General features: G+C 47.3%; 1 protein-coding gene across 3 annotated transcripts in view; it reads left to right on the top strand.

The window, feature by feature from the left end:
• LOC126526194 (uncharacterized) overlaps positions 1 to 17,498 on the top strand; it is a 68,188-nt gene extending 50,690 nt beyond the window's left edge. For all 3 annotated transcript variants that reach the window (XM_050174135.3, XM_055068034.2, XM_055068035.2), the window contains 2 exons: positions 3,434 to 3,670; positions 16,626 to 17,498. In XM_050174135.3, coding sequence (XP_050030092.2) covers positions 3,434 to 3,670; positions 16,626 to 16,820 — 432 coding nt within the window. In that variant the 3' untranslated portion in view covers positions 16,821 to 17,498. The remainder of the gene's footprint in view (positions 1 to 3,433; positions 3,671 to 16,625) is intronic.
• The last annotated feature ends 2,765 nt before the right edge of the window (positions 17,499 to 20,263 follow it).

Below are 20,263 nucleotides of genomic sequence, written 5' to 3'. Positions count from 1 at the left end.
CGAATGCTTCGTGCTGCGTTGTAACATGTTGATGTTTTTTAGGCAGTTCACCCTACAGCACAGCTTACTTGCATGTTAAATTACACGCAGACATCCGACAAGATTTCTGGCACGGCGCGTTCCTGGGAGAACTGTAAAAGTATGCTAGTGTTTCTCTGGACATTAACTGTGTCTCATCATCCGTCTCCAAATATCCGTCAGTGCCGATATAACATTTTGAATTTTGACACTTAGTTACGATACCTGCAAATAGGTACGCGGCCACTCGATCATCATTTTCACATCGCTCAAGGTTTTACGAACAAATTCGCCGGCAGCACATGTCTCGAACACACGAATTAATTTCTATGGTAATGTCCCGGTTCTTCATTATGAACAAGGTACCCCAAAATGCTTGTAAGGAGCGAGAGGCACACGTGACTCTACAACGATAGAAGTATGCAACTTGGGACTGCTATTGTATGAAAGACGGTATGAAGGAGCTTGGTAGAATTCCATAGATATTTAGCATTACATAGGCTATCAGTACAAGTCCATACGTTCATTCACCTGCCGCGCCATAAAGTGTAGAACTAAAGTGCTGCATACTGACATATATATATACAGGCATCCAGTAGGACGACAACAGTGAGGTATCTGCACATCTTCGCAACCACCTTAGGTGGTAGAACAACGCTCGTGCTGGTGTTTCTGCTGTCTTGCCGGGTGTACGTCCGCAGCTGGTGTAACAGAAGCTCCAGGAAGCTACAGAAAGTTAAAAAGGCATCACCCGTGTTTTACTGCTCGCTGTACAAAGTAAATATAGGACTATATTTCAATACTTCCGAATCCTGGACGCCTTTTTGTCAGTTGATATTTGACAAGCGGCAGCGCTAACTCGGGGAGCACGAAGAGCATGACAACATGAGTGCTGACTCTCGATTAAATGTTTATTTGAAAGCGACACAAAATCGAGACCTTCGTTGCACCCGGTTGGTTATTGCTGCGCATGCAAGGTATGTTGTCGTATTCAGGTTGCCGTTTGTTTATATATTCATGCCGTTTTCAAACAAACTTTTAGTTAAAAGCCAGTGCTTGCGTTGTTGTTGTTGTCTTCGTTTTCGTCTAGTGATCGCTGCTGCTTCTGAAATATGTAGTGAATTTCGCAATAAATACGTTTGGGTTTACTAAATGCAGAGAACACTTGGGGATATGAGACAGGCTAAAGCTCAGTTAGGCTACGCCTCGCTTGAATTTGTGTAAAGAGTATTGTGGGCGTATTTACGAGGACGCTTTAAAAAGGAAGCTTTTTCTTTTGCGCACTTCGCCGGACTTCACGACCGTGGCTGAGGCCTGGCTGTTCCCTTGCCGAACAGACCAACCAATCACAGCGCAGTGCGCGCACCGCGTATACCGCTGGGTTGCTTGTGACACCAGATGGCGCTAGCATCCTCGGCAGTGCAAGGAGGGAAATGAAAAAAAATCAGAAGCTCACCTTCGTGCATCGGCGGGTGCATGATAATCAGGAAGTAAACGGTTCTTGCGGATAGAATGAACTCGAATTACGCCACATACGTATGCGCACGATGCCTCTGAAACCACGATGATTTCAAGGCGTCCGACGTACTCGCTAATAGTATGGTGTACTGGAATTGGGCAGTGTGTCGTCCGTACAGCATAACAATAGCAGAACCGGGGATGTTTCTGCAATGACGCCACCAGTTGGGCGCTGCGATCGACCGGCGTGCCGAACGCGCGAAATTTAATACATGTGTGAAACTTGCTACATTTATGAACTAAAACGCTCTCAAAACAATTCAAATTAACATAATTCACCAAAAATAAACACTACAAAGTGTTAGAATATATCAAAACGGCGTCCAAGCTTGTACGTTTCCAACCACATACCATGCAGTGTTCCTGATCGTCTGCTCAGCGTTTCGGTTGCAGATGACAAACACTCGTGTACTCGTTCCGTTCGATAAGCACGCATATGCTTCTAGCATTTCGAAACACATGACGATAAGAAGCCCGGAAGGAGCACCCGCACTGTGCCTGGTGGGTTGCTTGTGATTCCTTTCATGTTGCATCAGCCAGAAAGGCGGTTGCCAGGTTTCACTGAAGAAAAACAAACAAACAAATGCGCACGCACATACACACACACACAGAGATATTTAGAAATGCAGCGCTTCCCGCGCACTTAAAGAATGCTCAAACGCGGCAGGAAAAACCACACCAAGCAATCAGCGAGCTTCGTACGTACATGCATAACCTCCTCGACCGCCATAACTGCCAATCCCGGAGGCCTTGTGTTGCACCATTATTTTTCCTGTTGCCAGCAATGACTCCAAGCTGCAGCGGCAGGTGGCGCTGCAGTAGACCAGCGTGCTCCAGCACTTCGCCGTCATCGCAAAAAGAGACACGTTTTCGTCAGCGGACGACACACTACCTTATTCCAGTACACCGCCAGTACACTGTACTAATAGTCAGCCACTCGGCTTGACAAATGGCTCGGTACACTTTGTGTGTGCGTGAGTTTCTGCTCTTTATGCTCCCACACGAAGCTTTGCTATGTATAGATCCCAGTTCTTTCGATCTGCTGCATTACTTTTACCACATCTCCATTATGTCGCTTTCATACTTGCGACAGGCAGATAAAGCGTCCGGCCAAATAGGCGTCTCGTTTGCTTCCCTGCGCAAGGGCAAAGCGGCGATAGGGTGGCTAAATATGGGAATTGATTGCACACTGCAGGCAAAGAGGATTGCGCGCGGCGCAGCTAAAAGACGGTCACTAAGCTTGTAGCTTCGAAAAATTCCAGAGCGTTCAATTACGCCCTGCAACGGTGAAACGCTAAACATTCTTGATGCTCAAGAGACAGGAAATCGCTATCGGGCCACGTAAAGGTTAATTGGCGCGACACGCAAACACATCGGCGCGAGTTCCGTTAATCGCCGTTCTGATAGAGAGGTTTACCTTGTCTGGTATTCGGGTAAACCATGGGGTAAACGCAGGCGGGTGGGGGCGTTGGGGTGTTGGTGCGCAGGCATAAACGGGAGCGGCCTCAATGGTGCAGCCACCTGGTGGCGCAGACCTCAAAGAGACAAAACAGCTAGTATTGCCTTAACCAAGTGTATTCTACTTCGGTGCTGGTGTAAATTTTCGGCAGCAACACGATTACTCAAGTGCCAGAAATTTACACCACCAGCGAAGGAGAATACACTTGGTCAAGAAAATATTAGCTGTGTTTGTCTGTTTGATCTCTGTGCCACCAGATGGCTGCACCGTGCAGGCTGCTCCCGTTTACGCCTCCGCCTGCGTTTACCCGAATAGCGGACGCGCTGAGCCTCTCTAATAAATGCTATTTCGCTGTGCAGAGATGTGGCTTACAAAGGCGAGGAGAAAGTCGCAAGAAAACCGCGAGCACGTTAAACATTTCTTAACGCTGTCCGACAGACGAAGGTAGCCCGACGTTCCGTGTCCAGCGGAGGGGTCAGCGGCGCCAGCGGGGAGCGGGGCCGTCTGGCGCTCTATGTCAAGCTGGCCGTGGTGTTCGGGCTCACGTGGGTGTTTGGCTTCGCGGCTGCCTTGACCGGAGTGCAAGCCCTATGGTACCCGTTCATCGTGCTGTGCAGCCTCCAGGGAGCGTTCATCTTCCTCGCCTTCACCTTCAAGAGGAGCGTTCTGCGAATGGTGAGCGTGGACCTGCCAACCTTGGGACAAAGAAACTACAGCTGAAGGCCAAAAAAAAAACGCGATAAATTAGCGAAACGCACTAAATATTCTTTAGTTACTGCATATGTAGACTTTTTTGCTGTGAAGATTCGCATACTTCGTTTTGCAGGGACGCTTTGAGCAGGCGCTCTACTGCAGCAGGAAGGAGTGTCTACGCCAATGTCTATAAAGTGTACTTATGGAATGTTCACGTAACGGATACGGAACATTTATTTGCCGCGAAACACGCGTTCCATAAAGTTGGTGACGCTGCCACGCGAGTGTGTCTTTAACTGCAGTGAATCCACAAATACGTGGTATGAAACAATTCAGTACAGATGTAGCCGTAAATGCGAGAAACATGCGCGAGCATAAGGTCGCACGTCTTTGAGCTTTCAAACCGTGCAACACTACACTGCAAGATGGTGTTTAGGAGCGCACTCGACACACATCCTGCCTCTTCGAGGAACGAAGTGCAATTGATGCTGAACTAACGGTCTTCACATATATATATATATATATATATATATATATATATGCGAGAGAGAGAGAGAGAGTGTGTGTGTGTGTGAAAGAGACGAAGGGAAACCAGGGGGGCCGATTTTGATGAGTCACATTTTAGGAAGCCGACAAACAATCACACCAACGACAGCACAGGGCAAGTTACCTGCCGGTGTTAATTGAAATGAAGAAAGGTTAGCTAAGACTGCCTAGCACTTCCAGGGTTAGTTCTTCGAGAAGACAAAATATAAATATTGTGCTAAGCACGCAGCCGTGTCACCGGCCGTGCGCATGTCACCTTTTATTCTGAATTCTACTTCCTCGCCGTTAACACACCTTCGGTCGTTCCCTGACTCACCCGCCTTACCCCTCCTGCCCTTTAGAAGAACCCTACCCACACATACCACGCCGAGGAAGTCATATGTCGCCTTCAAAAAGACAAGTCCACTTCTCGAAATGGCTCCCGCTTTTACCTTGCTCTCGTTTTGCTCATCCTCTCGCAGGAACCTGAAAGAGTTCATGACACCTAGTGCCATTCAAGAACACAAGTAACTGTGCAAGCTGCAACAGTTAGCGGTTGTAGTAAAACGCGCTAATAATACTCGTATTTGTGTTTCTGGACCCCACGCATCCAACGCAGGGCTCCCATGGCCGAGGAAGCGTGAAATTTCTGCAGCAAATTGCACATTTGCAGGCCCTATAACTCCCGATGAGCACTATTATAGGTTTTACAAATTATATCTGCAATGACACAATGACCTCTCTCATAACGCGATCACTCTTCCTCAGATCGACAAAGGTACTGACGAGCCGTTCCTTTCTGAACGCCAAGCGAGGAGCTATATTTAGCTCCGATTGCGTCATGCGCGGCGAGACGAGGGTGCCACCTCTGCACACGACTCATGCATGACTGAGTAATTGCTTCATTCCTCTACACAGCGATGCTAAAATGAAGAGCTCGGCATCTATTGACGTATTAGAAAACCTACGCGCCTAAATGATGACGCAGCTGGTGGCGGTTCTACGGTCTGATCTTGCAGTCGTGATCCCTTCCTAGACGTAGTGGGGCCGCCGCGGTCAAAGTTCGTATGCGCGAATTGAAATCGCTGTCCTGCTGCCTGAGCCTCTTCACGACATTTCTGCACCCTACGTATCGAACCGGAGGGCGCAATAGGCGAATTTTTGGAACACATTGCACATTTTACAGGCCCTATAACTCGTGACGAACACAGGTTTGAGAGTTTGCTGAATTATACCTACTAGGCATAAAGGACATTCGACTTCGCCCTGTCATCTGCTAGCTGCCTAGGTAGCTTAGATGGTAGAGCGGCTGCCCCAGAAAGGCGGTGGTCCCGGGTTCGAGTCCCGCACCAGAACGAATTTTTCTTCAACTGCGAGGCTTTTCTTTCGAGGAACCCGTATAGGTTTCCTTTGTAGCATTTTCAACTAAATGGTGGATGTCTGATTTTCCCTTTCTTGATTACTTCTCTCCACCTTGCGGGTCTCCGCAGAACTATTACGTCAAACCTACAAGGTATATTGAGACATCTCAGACGCCACCATTCTTGCCCCTGATTTGTTCTGCAGACTTCCGTATTCCAACAAATCCTCCCGATTGCATGGACACGGCCGTAAACCTCCCGAAAAACTGCCATATACCTAGCGAAAAAAAAAAAACGTGTAATGCGGGGGCGGCTCAGCCGCATCATGGATGTCATTATGCGCTTGGTAGCTAAGCGAAGTCAGATTTAAATTCAAGGCACTTGTGTCTAGGCAGTGCAGGCATAACTAAGGTGCCCAGACGTCCCGCTTTTATAGCCGTTATTCCGCTGTACCACGTGCGGTACGGTGTTTTGTTACGCTTTGACCTCTCCGTATTCCGACCTCTCCGTATTCCGAAACGAACGCCCTGTGGTTCCACATCGGCTGTTCACTTTCACGGGTGTTCTGGCGACAGAGCCAAACACCGCAGGAAAGTAGGCAGCAGCATCTGCGATATTATAATGGTTCCGAAAGCGAACCGCCCAGTTGCCCTCAAGTTAGTTATTGGTAGGAATGACGGCCTTTGCTGATGAAAGCGCGATTCAGCACAATCACGCGACGGCAAGCAAATTGTTCTCCTTCCGAACCGTTATCAGATCACGCCCATCCTAGGACGCACGACCAATTCCGGCTGGTTCTTTCATTTTTACCATCCAGTTGCATCGGACCTGTCAATGTGCTGGCTAACGAGCCGTAGCCAAGCAAAACCGCAACGACCACGCCGTCTTCATGCCGTCTTTCTTGTGTCGCGTGTAGTGTTGGAAGCACGTCGTATAATGCCGAAATGCCAATGTGCGAGCTTACTGAAAAGTTTCGAAGAGTTTCCCTTCAGATAAACAGAACTTGCAGTAAATGTCTAATCTCGTTTCCCTCTCCAAACTCCCCGCACCTCCCCTCTCCAGTCCCGCTTTGGCATTACAGTAGACTGGACCCATTAAGCGTAGCTCAGTTCACTTTACATCGAGACAAGCTTTGAAAACTGTGCGTGAGGCAGGTATATACAATGTCTAATGTGTAGCTTTTTTAAGTCGGCTTCGCCGCTAAGGAGCCTTGTTATATGGTGAAGCATATAAAGAGTAGAAAGGCTTCGCCGTAACGGGACATAGTACGTATTTTTGCCAAATATACACCCAGTCACGCGCCATCCCCGTGAAGAGCACGAGCACCGAGACGTCTAATAACTGTACTGGCAGCCATTCAGAGCTGTTTGTGACGTTGCTGTGGCCCAGAAAGAAAAGAAGTGTTATTTTCTTTTTTTCTTTTCGCACCCCTCCTCCCCTTTTGTGCTTATCACTCGAATTTTGAGGCCGCCAGGTTGTAATGTACGCTTATGTCCCAGTGGTGCTTTCATTACTCTACACAATGATTCAAAAGTGAGATGCGTGGGTAGTATCGCTACAAAGACAGAAGTTGTAATGCTATAGCATGCTTTTGTTACATCGGTTTTTACACGCCACCACTCTGACCGTTTTGAAGTATGTTGCACGTCTATAATAATAATAAGTATAAGAAGAAGAAGAAGAGGTGTGTCTCACGCATTATACACATCAGTGATAACAGAAGTTTTCCTTTATCTTTACTGAAATACTTTACTGGTCCAAATTTTCTTCACTTCTTGGCTCGTCTGCATGTCTTTCCGGGCACCTAGCCGGTGGCATGCACATAATATCGCAGATTGACTCACAATGTTCGAATACCCAGTGGCACATGACCATTTGCACATTCACAGTAGCCCCATGTTGTACACTCCGCAAGGAAGCAAGCCGGGGGAAGTAAAGAAAGGTTCGCTTTCAAAAAAGCACAGCCTGACGCAACTGTTTCCGTCATGCAATGTGAGCCAATGAATGTTGTTGGTTCACGCGTTAGTCGTGGTGGATATTTATTCTGGCGGGGGAAAAAAAATAGGCGTGCTCGCACCGGAAGCTGCTTCACACGCGTCTCCTTGACTTGGGAGAGGAGTGGCTGTTTGTTTTAATTTTTGCCTGCTCCTGCAAGGTAAGCATTACACGCGAGGGGAAGCTGCAATGCTTTGAGTGCAACAAAACAATGGGTGAGCTGTATGCAAGTGTTATGACAGTTGTTTGCACTGCTCGGAGGAGAAAAAATTAGTGCGGCAAATAGAGCCGGAACTACCGTTTGTAAGATAGAAGGAGCACTGGAAAGAAAACCAGTGCACTGGCATTGGTTTTCTTTCTTATTTCTTTTTTGGTTTGCTGCTAACTAGATGGAAAGCTGATTTTGTAAAATGGAGTCTACGAGCAGGAATACTAAATGCACACTTATTTACTCATAACGCGCTCGCTTTATTTAGAAAATTTAGAAACATTATTTAGTTCTAAGGGACTACGTTGCCCTAGTCGAGGACCGCACCCGCGCCAGTGGCGGAAGACCGTGAGCTTCAGCCCTGTCGCAGGCCCTTTGGACAGCCCGAAGCTGACCAGTAATTTTTTTAACAAGGTTTTACGGCTTGTCATACAACCTCTTATTATAGAGTATATAGTTACAACAATGTCTCTATTCGCATTAGTGTCACTTTTTTGCACAGCTGCAAGCGAGCTTATGATGAAAGTATTGGAGCTGTTAACGATTTTATAATTCCTATTGAAGAGAGTTTTTCCCTGAAACATTTAGCAAATTAAATTCTTAGACTTCTTTCTTTTTAATTGCTCTACAGTCTTGTGCTCGAATGCGGTTGACTGATCTTCTTTTGTTCCGTTTCCTTGTACGCCAAGCAGTAATAGACCAAGAAACAGAGCTTTACCGCCTGTAACATCATGCTGTACATGGTGTCGCGTTCAAATTGTATACACTTTAAACTGGTTTAACGGGATAAAAGAAAACGTTTGAAGCACGATCCCAGCTCAAGGTGACAATGAAGAATTTCAGCATCGCGCACGGAGTATTAAGCACGGTGACAAGTGCTGAAAATTGCGATAGTCATAGTGACAAGTGCTAAGTCAACCCGGAAAGCTTGAACATCATTTCGGCATGAATGAAAAGCAGAATGATTTCAACTTTCTTTCGGACTATGGAGAATGCATTCGTAGAAAAACAATTAAATGTTTGCGTAAAACAAGTTATTTTTTTATAGGAATGGATGGAAGTAATTGTAGTTGACACAACCGGACGGATTTCCGCTATAGCCAGTGGATGATCGCGATGTATCTGAGTGCTGGAGGAGCTGTTCGCGGCGCCGTTCGTTCCAGCCTTGCCACGTCACAGTCGTCTGCTGCTGACGCGTCCCATAAAGTATTTACAGGCAGAAAGCTGCTGTTTAGATGTTGCAGTCGTCTGCGGACTGCATCGGTTATCCGTCCCATCCCGTGTGCTTCAGTGAACGGTTTCCTGAACAATTACCCGCCGTGGTGGCTCAGTGGCCATGGTGTTAGGCTGCTGAGCACGAGGTCGCGGGATCGAATCCCGGCCACGGCGGCCGCATTTCGATGGGGGCGAAATGCGAAGACACCCGTGTACTTAGATTTAGGTGCACGTTTTAAAGAACCCCAGGTGGTCGAAATTTCCGGAGTCCTCCACTACGGCGTGCCTCATAATCAGAAAGTGGTTTTGGCACGTAAAACCCCATAATTTAATTTTTGTTCTTGAACATTAACAACTAAAAACGACGGGCTTAACGTTACCTCTCCCACGCCTAAATCAAACTTTGGAGCTGTTCAATTGAGTGCATCAAGTATGATAACGTTTGTTAACTAACGGAACAGAAAAAACGCGTCCCTTTGCACTGTGGCTGTCTGCACAGACGGCATTCTGAGCGTTCCTCTTAACAGCAGCTCTTCGCTGTCTTGGGTGCCAAGTCAACGAAGTGCCGTCGCAACGCTACGTAAGACATCATACGCAGTCTTCTTCGTTCTTGAGATAGGCGTATCGGTCAAGCAGCTCAAATTTCGAGAGACATATGCGGCCATGAAGGAAGCAAATAACCTGTATTACGTCACGCAGCAAACCTTAGCGAGCAGTCTCTCGGTGGAGTCATCCGCGTCGCCTTCCCTCTCTCGAAAAAGTCGCCAGAAGAACGCGTGACCTTGCTTTCGGCGGACTCGGCCCAGTGCGCTTGCGTACCGGTAGGTTTTAATAGACGCGAACTTGTTCGGGGGGGCGGAGGCACTTTGCCAACCGCGGTAGTGGCATTTTTTCTCGCGATATGCTTGCTCAACTTCGGTCGCGCACTGCGAGGCATACATTTCGTCCTCTTCGTTGCAATATGCGTGTGCGGCAACCGCGCTTCGCTTCTCCCACCCGTTGTGCTTTCGGAACTGCTTTCGCCGAGGTTACGTGGCCGGCGCGGCGGTGAAAGACGGCAATACGCACCGCCACACGATCACGTGGTGGGCGTTTTTTTTTTTTTTTTTTTTTTACGGCTACCCATGACGCGTCCTACCGGTTAAATCCTACCATATGCACTTGGCGGTGCTAGACACCCTGTAAAGAAACATGCCTGCCCTTGCACCGGCTTTCGGCCGATGTCTGCGTGACTTTTCTCTCTACAAAGCGCCCTTGTCGTCACGCTGCCGTATTTCGCCAAATAAATCATGTATGTGGAGGGTAACTTATGCCTCCACCATTAAACACTGTTATTGACGTGAGCAGTATACCACGGAACTTTTGATAGTTCTTCCGTTTCATTTCCACGCTCCTGCGTAAGCTATTCGATTCCTTTGGCGATCATCAATGATGGCGTCTATGACAATTTTTGAACGCGCATTTTCGAGTCGCGCTGGCACGTCTTTTTGACGTCGTTGTATATACGCGCTATCAATGTTATTCATTTGATTTTTCATTATCGAGGTGAAGGATGATACGGGAGGCCGGGAAACGCTATACAGAGTTCTGGGGTAATTACTGAATGAATAAAAATTCCCTGCGGCAGACAGAGCTGGACTGCTCGCGGACGCGGTATTTACACGCGCATGGCAAAGCATGATAGAGATAATGACGAAGTATGCAGTTTAATGGCGGAAGGACCAAAATGCATAACGGAGTTTTAACAAAACTTCTGTGATTATCTTGTCCAATTATTTATCGCGCATATTACAATTCCGAAGCGCAGCGGGTGCGATGACAAGAAGTATCCACTTAGAACGAATTCTCAGGATGACACCAATTTCGAAATTTGCGTTGTCAAATTTGCGGCAGAAGCCACTGCTGTTCCCTTTACTTTTTGAAACAAAATATAGGTTTTATGCATTGAAGTACAAAGAAAATATAATTAACTCGACCGCCAATGTATTTCGCTATACGCTTCGGCAACGAATATCTCGAAACTGGTGTCCTCAGAATTCGTTCACAACGCAACGGCTACAAAGGCAAACGCAACGGATACAATCCATAAATCGGAATGTGTGTGAATTAGCCAATTTTCGTTTTAATTATTCGAATATACATCTCGATTTCTCCTCAAAGTAATAATGTTCGCGTCTTCGATTAGGCCAACTCAAAAGCTAGAATTGAGCCCGTTGTTTTATTACAGCGTAACAGACAGAACAGCGACAAAAGAAAACCACAGGACGAGCACTCACTTCAATCTGAAACTTCATTGCCAAGCGCACGGGAATATACGTACATCTAAGAGCGGGCTCAGAGAGAACCGGTATGAAAAAGATAAGCATACCACCACATTTTTAAGTACTTAAGCTCCTTAGAATGCAAGACACTCGAAGGTTTCGCGACCCATGCTTCCTACAGTTTGTGCATGCGAGCTGCTTCGACAGTTCTAAGGAACTTCAGTGCTTAAAAACATATGATTGCCTTCTTCATGCGGTCCTTTTTTGCGCACGTATACTTTGAGATGTACGTCTACTTGCATGGACTTGGCATTAGAGTTTCACTTGAAAGACTGTGCTCGTCCTGTAGTTTTCCTTTCCCTCTGTTTCCTATATCGCGCTGTCATATACCAACAGAACCATATCATATAGCCCAGCTTTCGACCTTCCTAGAATTGAGGGCTGCAGGGAATGTTCTGTCTAGTCCAAACAAAAGACGCAGTTTTGCCCGAAAGGGGCGATGCATTCATAGCGACAGCAAAAGTATTAGATATTTACATAATGTGACCAGATTCATCGGATGCCAAAGCGGCACCGGGGGAGGGGGGGAGAGATTGCAGAAGGAAACGAAATTCAACATTTATTACAGGTTTTCTTTTATGTGAAGAGAAACACCCTTTAGGTGTGCTCTGTGAATGGCCACTTGCTTGTAGGCATTATTTCACGAGCTTCCGAAACTGCACGCGCGACAAGCAAGACGGCACTAGGACGTCGCGGTCAGTGTACCAGCGCATGGCCAAGGATCGTTAGCCAACATTCAGAGAAGTCTATTGTAGCTGGCTGCAGAAAAAGCACCAATCATAAGTGGTCGCGCGTTTTAGGAAGGGTCTAATTGTATAACGGTCCGCTACCCGAAAGTACAGCCTATAGCAACCGTTATCAAATTGTAAGTTCCCGCCTCACTTTCGGCTGTCTATCTCATTCCCGCTTGTCTTTCGAGTAACCTTGAAGGTGGTGTCATCACACGCGAGACGTTGACAGCCGGTTCGCGGCCCCACAGGGCAGGCATTTTGGGGCTACTTGGAGCCTCGAGAGGCCCAAACGGGACAAAACGCTGTCCCGGACCTAAGCCGTGGGATAGCGACATTAAAAGCGCGTCGTGTCCCATCTGAATTGAGACGTCCGTTAACCTTATATTTACATCAGGTAATATGTTCCTACTTTAGCTCGTACAAATCGTAGTAAATATTCACTCATCATACAGGCATGCTGCGTCGCGCTCACAAACAAACATGAACAGATCTCACTAGATCACTGCAAGTACTCGTCCTCATAACTCTGGCGTGATAGGAGACCCCTCAACGAGATGTGGGCCTGCGTGTCCGAAAGCGAACGTCTTTGATGCAGCTCGCTTCACCACTTGAACTGTGCCGCGTCTTTAAAGTTCGGCTTGCGGAAATTCCAAACGCTAAGCGCGCTACGATACAGTGCACATGAAGCCTGCATACTCGCCCCTCGACCCTTGTACCTGCATCAGCTAACCAATTTACGGCGCGATGGTCGCGCATGTGTTAAATTTAAATTAAATTACGGGTTTTTACGTGCAAAACCACTTTCTGATTATGAGGCACGCCGTAGTGGAGGACTCCGGAGATTTCGACTACCTGGGGTTCCTTAAAGTGCACCTAAATCTAGGTACACGGCTGTTTTCGCATTTCGCCCCCATGGAAACGCGGCCGCCGAGGCCGGGATTCGATCCCGCGACCTCGTGCTCAGCAGCCCAACACCATAGCCACTGAGCAACCACGGCGGGTCGCGCATGTCTTGGGCCACGCGAAGCTATATACAGCCGGGCTCATTAGGAGATGCGCCCTCCACCTGTTCTTGTCCGACCTTGGGGCTACCCGACGTACAACGACGACACCTCTCTTTCTCGTATTTGCACGAGCCAGAACGTCCCCAGATATGTAGAGATCTGGGGACATTTGGTGGAGACTTTTGCACGATACTGGGGCCTTTTTTTGCTTGGGACTCTTGCTGCTAGTGTGGGTTAGTCTGGGTACCAAGGAAAACGACGCGCTCTGCTTCCCCTGTTTAACCAGCGCTTAAACTTCCTTGCAAACGGAATCATAGAAGCCGATACAGTCAGCAATGGCGAAGCGGCAGTCGTTTATCGTTAATGGTTGGCCCGTGTCATTGGGACGACAACATAAGGTTGACCGCTTCGGAGTGCACCTTCGGTGTTCTGCCAGGGTTGCCAGCGACGGCAGGCGATCTTGGCAGTACGCGCCACAGGGGTCCGCTCTGCGTATACTCCGCCCAGCCACGAACATGGACTTCAGTATAACTTGTAAATGAATATTTTGCAACAAAACGAATTCACAGTAACAACGTGCCATTATTTATTGGTCTACGGCCGCTAAAGCGGCACCTACCCACGGAACCCCATCCGCACAGCGCTTCGCGCCGGATCGCATTCCTTCTCTTGACAGGAACCTTTCGTGCCAGGCCTGGTGATGGACTGTAGGAAAAAAGAAAAAAAACGAATACTGAAAGGGGGAAATGCAAAATAATGCAGAGATTCTCAAAAGGAAAGCCAATCGAACGCGCGACTTGAATAGAGCACCTAGGAGTCATGAGCGTGATGCCTTGGCTATACGAAACACGAACGCAGGGAGAGCTTATTCCGGAGTAGTTAACGGCTGTCGCGTAGCGGAGCTCAGCTACACTCTTCAAACGGTTGCACACAGTTGGCTGTACATTTCTCCCGCAACGATAATCGCCATCTGCCTCGCTTGCGTTTCCTTTCTTGAAATCTAGGCCCTCGCTACTTTTCTGTCGGGAATGCTGCGTCAGGCCAATAACGCGCAAGCCGCTGTGATATTGAAGTACCGGGCTCGCAGCGTTGAACAAAGGAAATGCGGATAAGACCGCCGACGATTATTGTGGCGGGACAAGACAAGCCGCAAAGGGTGTAAACTTTCTTTAAAAGTACACACTCTTAAAAATGTTTACACCCTTTGGCGCTTATCTCGTCCCACAACAATAAGCGCCGTCTGTATTGCTTGCGTTTCCTTTCTTAAAAACTCAGCGTTCGCTACTTTCCTGTCGGGAATGCTGTGTCACGCTGATAATGGGCAATGTCATTTGGGACTTGGAAGTACCGGGCTCGCAGCGTTAAAGAAAGGAAAAAGGGGCAGGACGGCGATTATTGTTGTGGGACAAGATAACCTCTAAAGGGTGTAAACTTTTTTAGTAGTGCCGATCCAAACGGAGGAAAGCGTGTCCTCCTCTGTAGTACCTGGGGGAAAGGGACCTTTTGGGAAGCGACAGTCCCCGAATGTCCATCTCGCAGCTAACGCGACCAGGCAAATACGACGAAAATCTGTCTCATCATACAACCTGGGCACAATCACATCACCTCCAACATTTGGCGCGCGCTAAAGGGCTGCACGCTAAAGCCAACACCTTTCTCGGCTCGCCCTCGCATGCTAGCCTCCGCGTCCGCAACACATCACGGAACCAGCAACACACGACGCACGGGTCGCTCATTCTTTTCAAACCTCGACTTTATAAAGAACAGCAAGGCAAAAAAATTTAATTATCGGGTTTCACGTGCCAAAACCACAATCTCATTATGAGGCACGCCGTAGTGGGGGACTCCGGTAATATCCTCCCCCTCCCCCCCCCCCTGGTGTCCTTTAGCATGCGCCTAAAACGAAAAACACGGGTGTTTTCACACTTAGCCCACATCGAAATACGGCCGCCGTGCCAGGGATTCGATGCCGCGACCTCGTCCTTAGCAATCCAACACCACAGTTACTAAGCAACCGCAGCTGTTCGCAATGAAAAAGCAAAAATGCGCGTTCAACGTCCGTATAATTGCGACCGAAAAAAACTAAATAAACCTGAGATAAAATACTATCCTCACTAAATCTATACGCGACAGGCATCGCGTGGCCCGTAAAGATGCTCGAAATCACCACGCCAGAAAAATGCGTTCTATGCTTCGTCCCGTATTGAGCAGGATTCATTTATTGAGGGTGTGGTACAATGGCCACAGTTGCGTTCAAAAATACTACGTAGTTTTCCTTCCGAAAAAAAAGAACGGTGTATGGCTTATGTGTCGCGCTTAAATTGATTGCAATGGACCCAGCTTTCTAAGTCGTCCGAGAAATAAAAAACACATGTAACTAAATTAAAACAATTTTAAAGGGACACTAAAGCGAAACAATAAATCAGTTTAGACTAATGAAGCATTGTTTGAGAACCCTGTAGGCAGTCATTTCAAAAAAATAGTTTGATTATTAGATGAGAAAATGAAGGTCGAAGTTTCTGTATTTGAATTTCGCGCAGAAACCCCAGCGCCGATACATCAGCGTGACGTCAGGGATTCCAAAGTCTGTTTTCACATTTGGGCCGCGTTGGTTGAATAAAGGTTCCCGAAACTTGGGTTTAATATTTGGTTCCTTTAGAACACAGTGTAGTCAATCTGTACCGCTATATATAATTAATAGGCCCTAGAAGATTCCATCAAAATCCAAGACGTCACAGCCCCCAGGTGCGGGAACTTAAGCAGGCGTCGCCACCCGTATTTCGTTCTTGCGCTTTTTCTGGCTTACCAAACGTCTTATCGTTGTAAGAGTGGTGTTTTTGGTGTTGTAGAACGGTAATTTATTGATGCAGAAGAAATCATTTTTCACTTTAGTGTCCCTTTAAGCACTCTAGTTAAAGGACACTATCAGACTGATGAAATGGTCCATATTTGTTAATTTACAAGCAATAGCTCGACTACCAGAAAATAAAGTGATAGTCAGTCATTTCTTTTTAAAATTTCATGCCGAGATTTTCTCTGTACGTCCCTGTGACGTAACGAATTGCAACGTATTGTCTAACTCGTGGCAAGTTTCAGGAAATGAGCCAGAACGGCGAAGTTCATTCAGCCTCGGGATCGTTTAGTATACAATGCAGCAACAAAAAAATGCGTCGTCACCCGCTTATTGCTTTTGTCTTTTCTCTGTATACCAAGCCTCTTCCCGCGATATGAGCGATTCTCTGGACATCGGATAAGGGTAATTTATTAATACAGAGCGTTATATTCTTCGCCCCTTTAACGTGCACAAAAAAACAGTTGCTGAAGGAAAGCGTCATTGTGGGCTCTCGTATTGCATGTCTCTCAGTGCGTTGCTCTAACATGACGCATGAAATAAAAGCAGTCCACGAACCACATTCTCTTGGTTAGCCACTTTCGCGGTCATTTTTCTTTCCCCTCTCCGCAAGAAATCGAAACATTTAGAGTGGGGTATGCTCAAAAGAGTAGCCTGTCCATGCACAGTGCGCATAACATTTTGGTCACACGCTGCTTCGGCATCCCCCCCCCCTTGTCCCCGCAGGTACGCGACAGGCTGTGCGCGAAGGAGGCCGATCGCCGGCGACGTCGGCGGAGCACTTCGACCACGCTGACCGCGCTGCACTCGACGCTGTCCGCTTCGTCATCGGCGCTCGCATCGGTCGCCACCGGCCGAGCGATGCCCGCGCAGACCGCCAGCCCCAAGGGGGTCCAGAAGCCGCTGCTGCGCCGCACGTAGCCCGCAGGTTCGACTCGTTGAGCCGCGCATTCGCACGTGCGAAACACCCGCGCACGTGCCTGAACTCGTGCGGCCGACGTCACGCTCTGTTCCGGGGAACAGGCACACTCGGGCGAAGAAGACGCCATCCGAGGGCGGCGGGCTAAGCAAGACGAGCCTGTCGGAACACCACCACCGGCACGCCACAGCGCATCCCCATCGACGCGACGGCGCTAATGCAGAAACTTCTGCCAAAGCGAGTGTTATTTGAAAAGAATTGAATCCAAATTTGACAAAGCGTAGGAACCCCGCTACATAGAACAGTTGTATTGTAAGGCGCTAATGTAGAGCGGCCTTTTACGAAATCTACGCGCTCTATACCAACAGCGGTAGCCCCTGCACTACTGCGATGCAAGACTTGCGCTGATCGCCGCTAACAGCTTTGTCTTGAGCATTACCTGTACTTAACTAAATCACCAGCACATTCAAATGGAAAACATGGCGTATGATGATATACGCTTGTCCGTAGGGTTTAGGATACGGCCCGGCATTTCCATGGACCTCACAAAATCGCCGGAAACACCGGAAGTTTCAGGGCGGCCCAACGTGGATTGTGCCTTGCACCCCAGCAAAGCAAAACGCCGTTGAGGCCACCATGGAAAGGGAACACGTCGACTCAATAAAAGCCCTACTGCAAAACCCAGTATCCAGTGTGCAGTGCCATGCCAGATTACGGGCCCAGTGTCGCGCGCTGGATGCTGGGGCGCTGGGTACTGGTGCGCAAAGCAGCTCTTGCGCTTGAAATACACGGTGCCGTAGATATTTCTTTGGAATACAGAAAGCACCAGGAAGTGTTCAAGAGCAATAGAAAGTAAGAAACAAGTAAAAATAAAAGCTTTACCACCACGATTAAATCGTCTGACCAACAGATCACAATCTCGGCACTTTACCACTGCGCCACGCCAGCTTCTTTTTTGTTGTCATTACACGGGAGCAGAATATTCAGCGAAATAAAAAAAAACACTGCGGAAATTTAAGATGACTGAAAATACATTCAAATGGCAGGCATTCAAGTGGGAGCGTCCAATAAAGGCATCCAGTCCGGCACTGTCTTTTGTGCAGCGCACACACTACGAATGTGCAATAGATTCCTGAAAAAACGACGGAATGCTTCGCGGTGGTTAAGCGTGCCTGTCACACATTCTACAGCGCCAGAGGCTATGTAGACCAAGTTTTAAGAGTTATCTGTAGAATGTATCAGAAGAACACGGCATCTCCACTATCTACAAAACAGTGATATATCGTTTAAGCATGTGGACACAAGCGGCAGTTTGTCCATCACGGCACGAAACAGCACCTTTTTTTTTTCAACCACATTTTGGCAGGAAGGGTTGCCGAACGTAACTTAAAGAAAAAAAGTTTTAATCCCTTGAGGAATGATCATTCGACGGACACGCTTAAGTACATCCAGGCAATGACATTCTAAATGAAGCGAGCGATAGTGGGGAAATGGGAAACAATGCGTCTATGAGTGCACCAGAAATTGCTTTGCGGGAGGCAGTGAAAATGTAATCCATACTAAAGCGAGCCTTAATAATGTGAAAGCCTTCCACAACCTCCTTCGAGAAGCCCCAAGGAGCTCGTGGTGCATCTCTGACAGATGACGACATAAATATTTCTGTAAGGTAATTGATTACTCAAAGTTGTAACACCTTTTAGAAATGGACTGTTTATGTCACGAAAGAAGAATAACCGGGAGACAAGTTGCCTAACGAAAAGGTGAACTACGCCAAGACACCCACTCTCATAAGGGAAAAAAAAGGTCATCACGTCGCATGGCCTCAACACATGAGCTCCATACATACACATAGGCAGCAAACACACGACGGAAAGCTTGCAACCTAAGCCGCGAGCAGTGTAATACCTGCAGGACATAAGTCGAGCTGCTAGGAACACATTCCAAGGTTCAGCTCGACTAAATATGGACAACTGCCGTCCTTTCCAGTTGGTAACCTTACGCTGTACTTCTGCAACTTCCGCTGACCAGTGTGGATTACTATTGCGATATTGAGAGAGAGGTACACTTACGTACTTAAAGTCTTGCCTGCACTAAATACCTGCGAAGTGGGTTGGCATCGTAACACCTTTGACCATACCAAAATCCTGAACTCTTCTCAAGGTTTACTGCTGCACCAGAAGCTGAGCAAAACCATTGCGTTATGGCAATGGAGTTCTCTACACTTTTCTTGTCAGCACGAAAGAAGGCTATGTAATCTGCATAGGAAAGTGCGCAGATCTCCTTGGCTAACAAATTGAACCCATGAAAGGTATGACCCTTCAGACTTCGTACGCAAAGCGGTTCTAAAAGAAACGAATAATAGAGGGGACAAGGGACAACCTTGCCTTACCGATGCCCTCAGTTAGATAGATTCGGATAGACAACCAAGAACTATTAGCCTTGTTGTTCCATTACCATAACAAATAGCCATGTTTTAAAATGAAGAGACCCAATGTTTAATTGCTCTAACACACGAAACAAGATGCAATGATTAACTGTATCAAATGCTTCAAATGAACCTAAAGTATTGCGACCTCATTTGCACTTTCAGCTACACACTCTAGCACAGCCCACGCAACGTGGATATTCATCTGGATAGATCTTCCTTCAATACCACATGTTTGATGGTCTCCCACCACTGATTGAATTACGCCTTGAAGATGAATACCTAATACCTTCGCAAATATTTTATAATCCACGTTCCAAAGCGATATGGGGCGATATCCCACGACTTTGTGCTACTTAGTTGTATCACTGCATTTGGGGGATAAGTCGTGTGTGCCCTTGATAGAGCGTGGCAGGTAGGTATCAAATCCGGTAAGTTTCTTCATACACTTTAAACAGAAAAGGAGCCAATATAGAGCAAATGCAGTGACAAAATTCCGCACTCATCCCATCAGACCCAGGAGTTCTGCCTGTATGCAGCGAAGTAATGGTTGCTTCAACTTCTGTGATACATGTCTCCATCAACATTAGCACATGCTTCTTCGGTAAGCTGTGGCAGCAACGAAACAATTTTTTCCCGTTACAGCTTCACTATTATCAACTTTATGACATTGAAAAATATTTTCCTAATGCTCCGTGAACGCGTTCATTATTCTATTCTGGTCATCGCTCCGGCGTACCCTATCTCGAGCACTTGCTTCGAGATAGATCACCAAGCGAACGGCTACAAGGCTGGTGCTACGAATACCGTGTAGTACGCGCTCTGACTGGTGCACCTCTGTATCTCTCAGTGTCCATTGTCTGCATTTGGGCCTTAATATTGCAAATGTCTTCAACGTACTTGCTAGAATGCAGGTATTCAAGTTCGTGTAGCTGGTCTAGCAACTTGCACAATTCTTTATATTTTACTGTTTTCTCAAAAGACAATGTGGAAGCTTCTTCAGTGGTTATCATTTTAACT

Source organism: Dermacentor andersoni, chromosome 8 (assembly GCF_023375885.2).
Source record: "Dermacentor andersoni chromosome 8, qqDerAnde1_hic_scaffold, whole genome shotgun sequence".
Taxonomy (NCBI): domain Eukaryota; kingdom Metazoa; phylum Arthropoda; class Arachnida; order Ixodida; family Ixodidae; genus Dermacentor; species Dermacentor andersoni.
The sequence above is the reverse complement of the archived record's forward strand: the minus strand, read 5'-3'. Positions and strand labels throughout refer to the sequence as shown.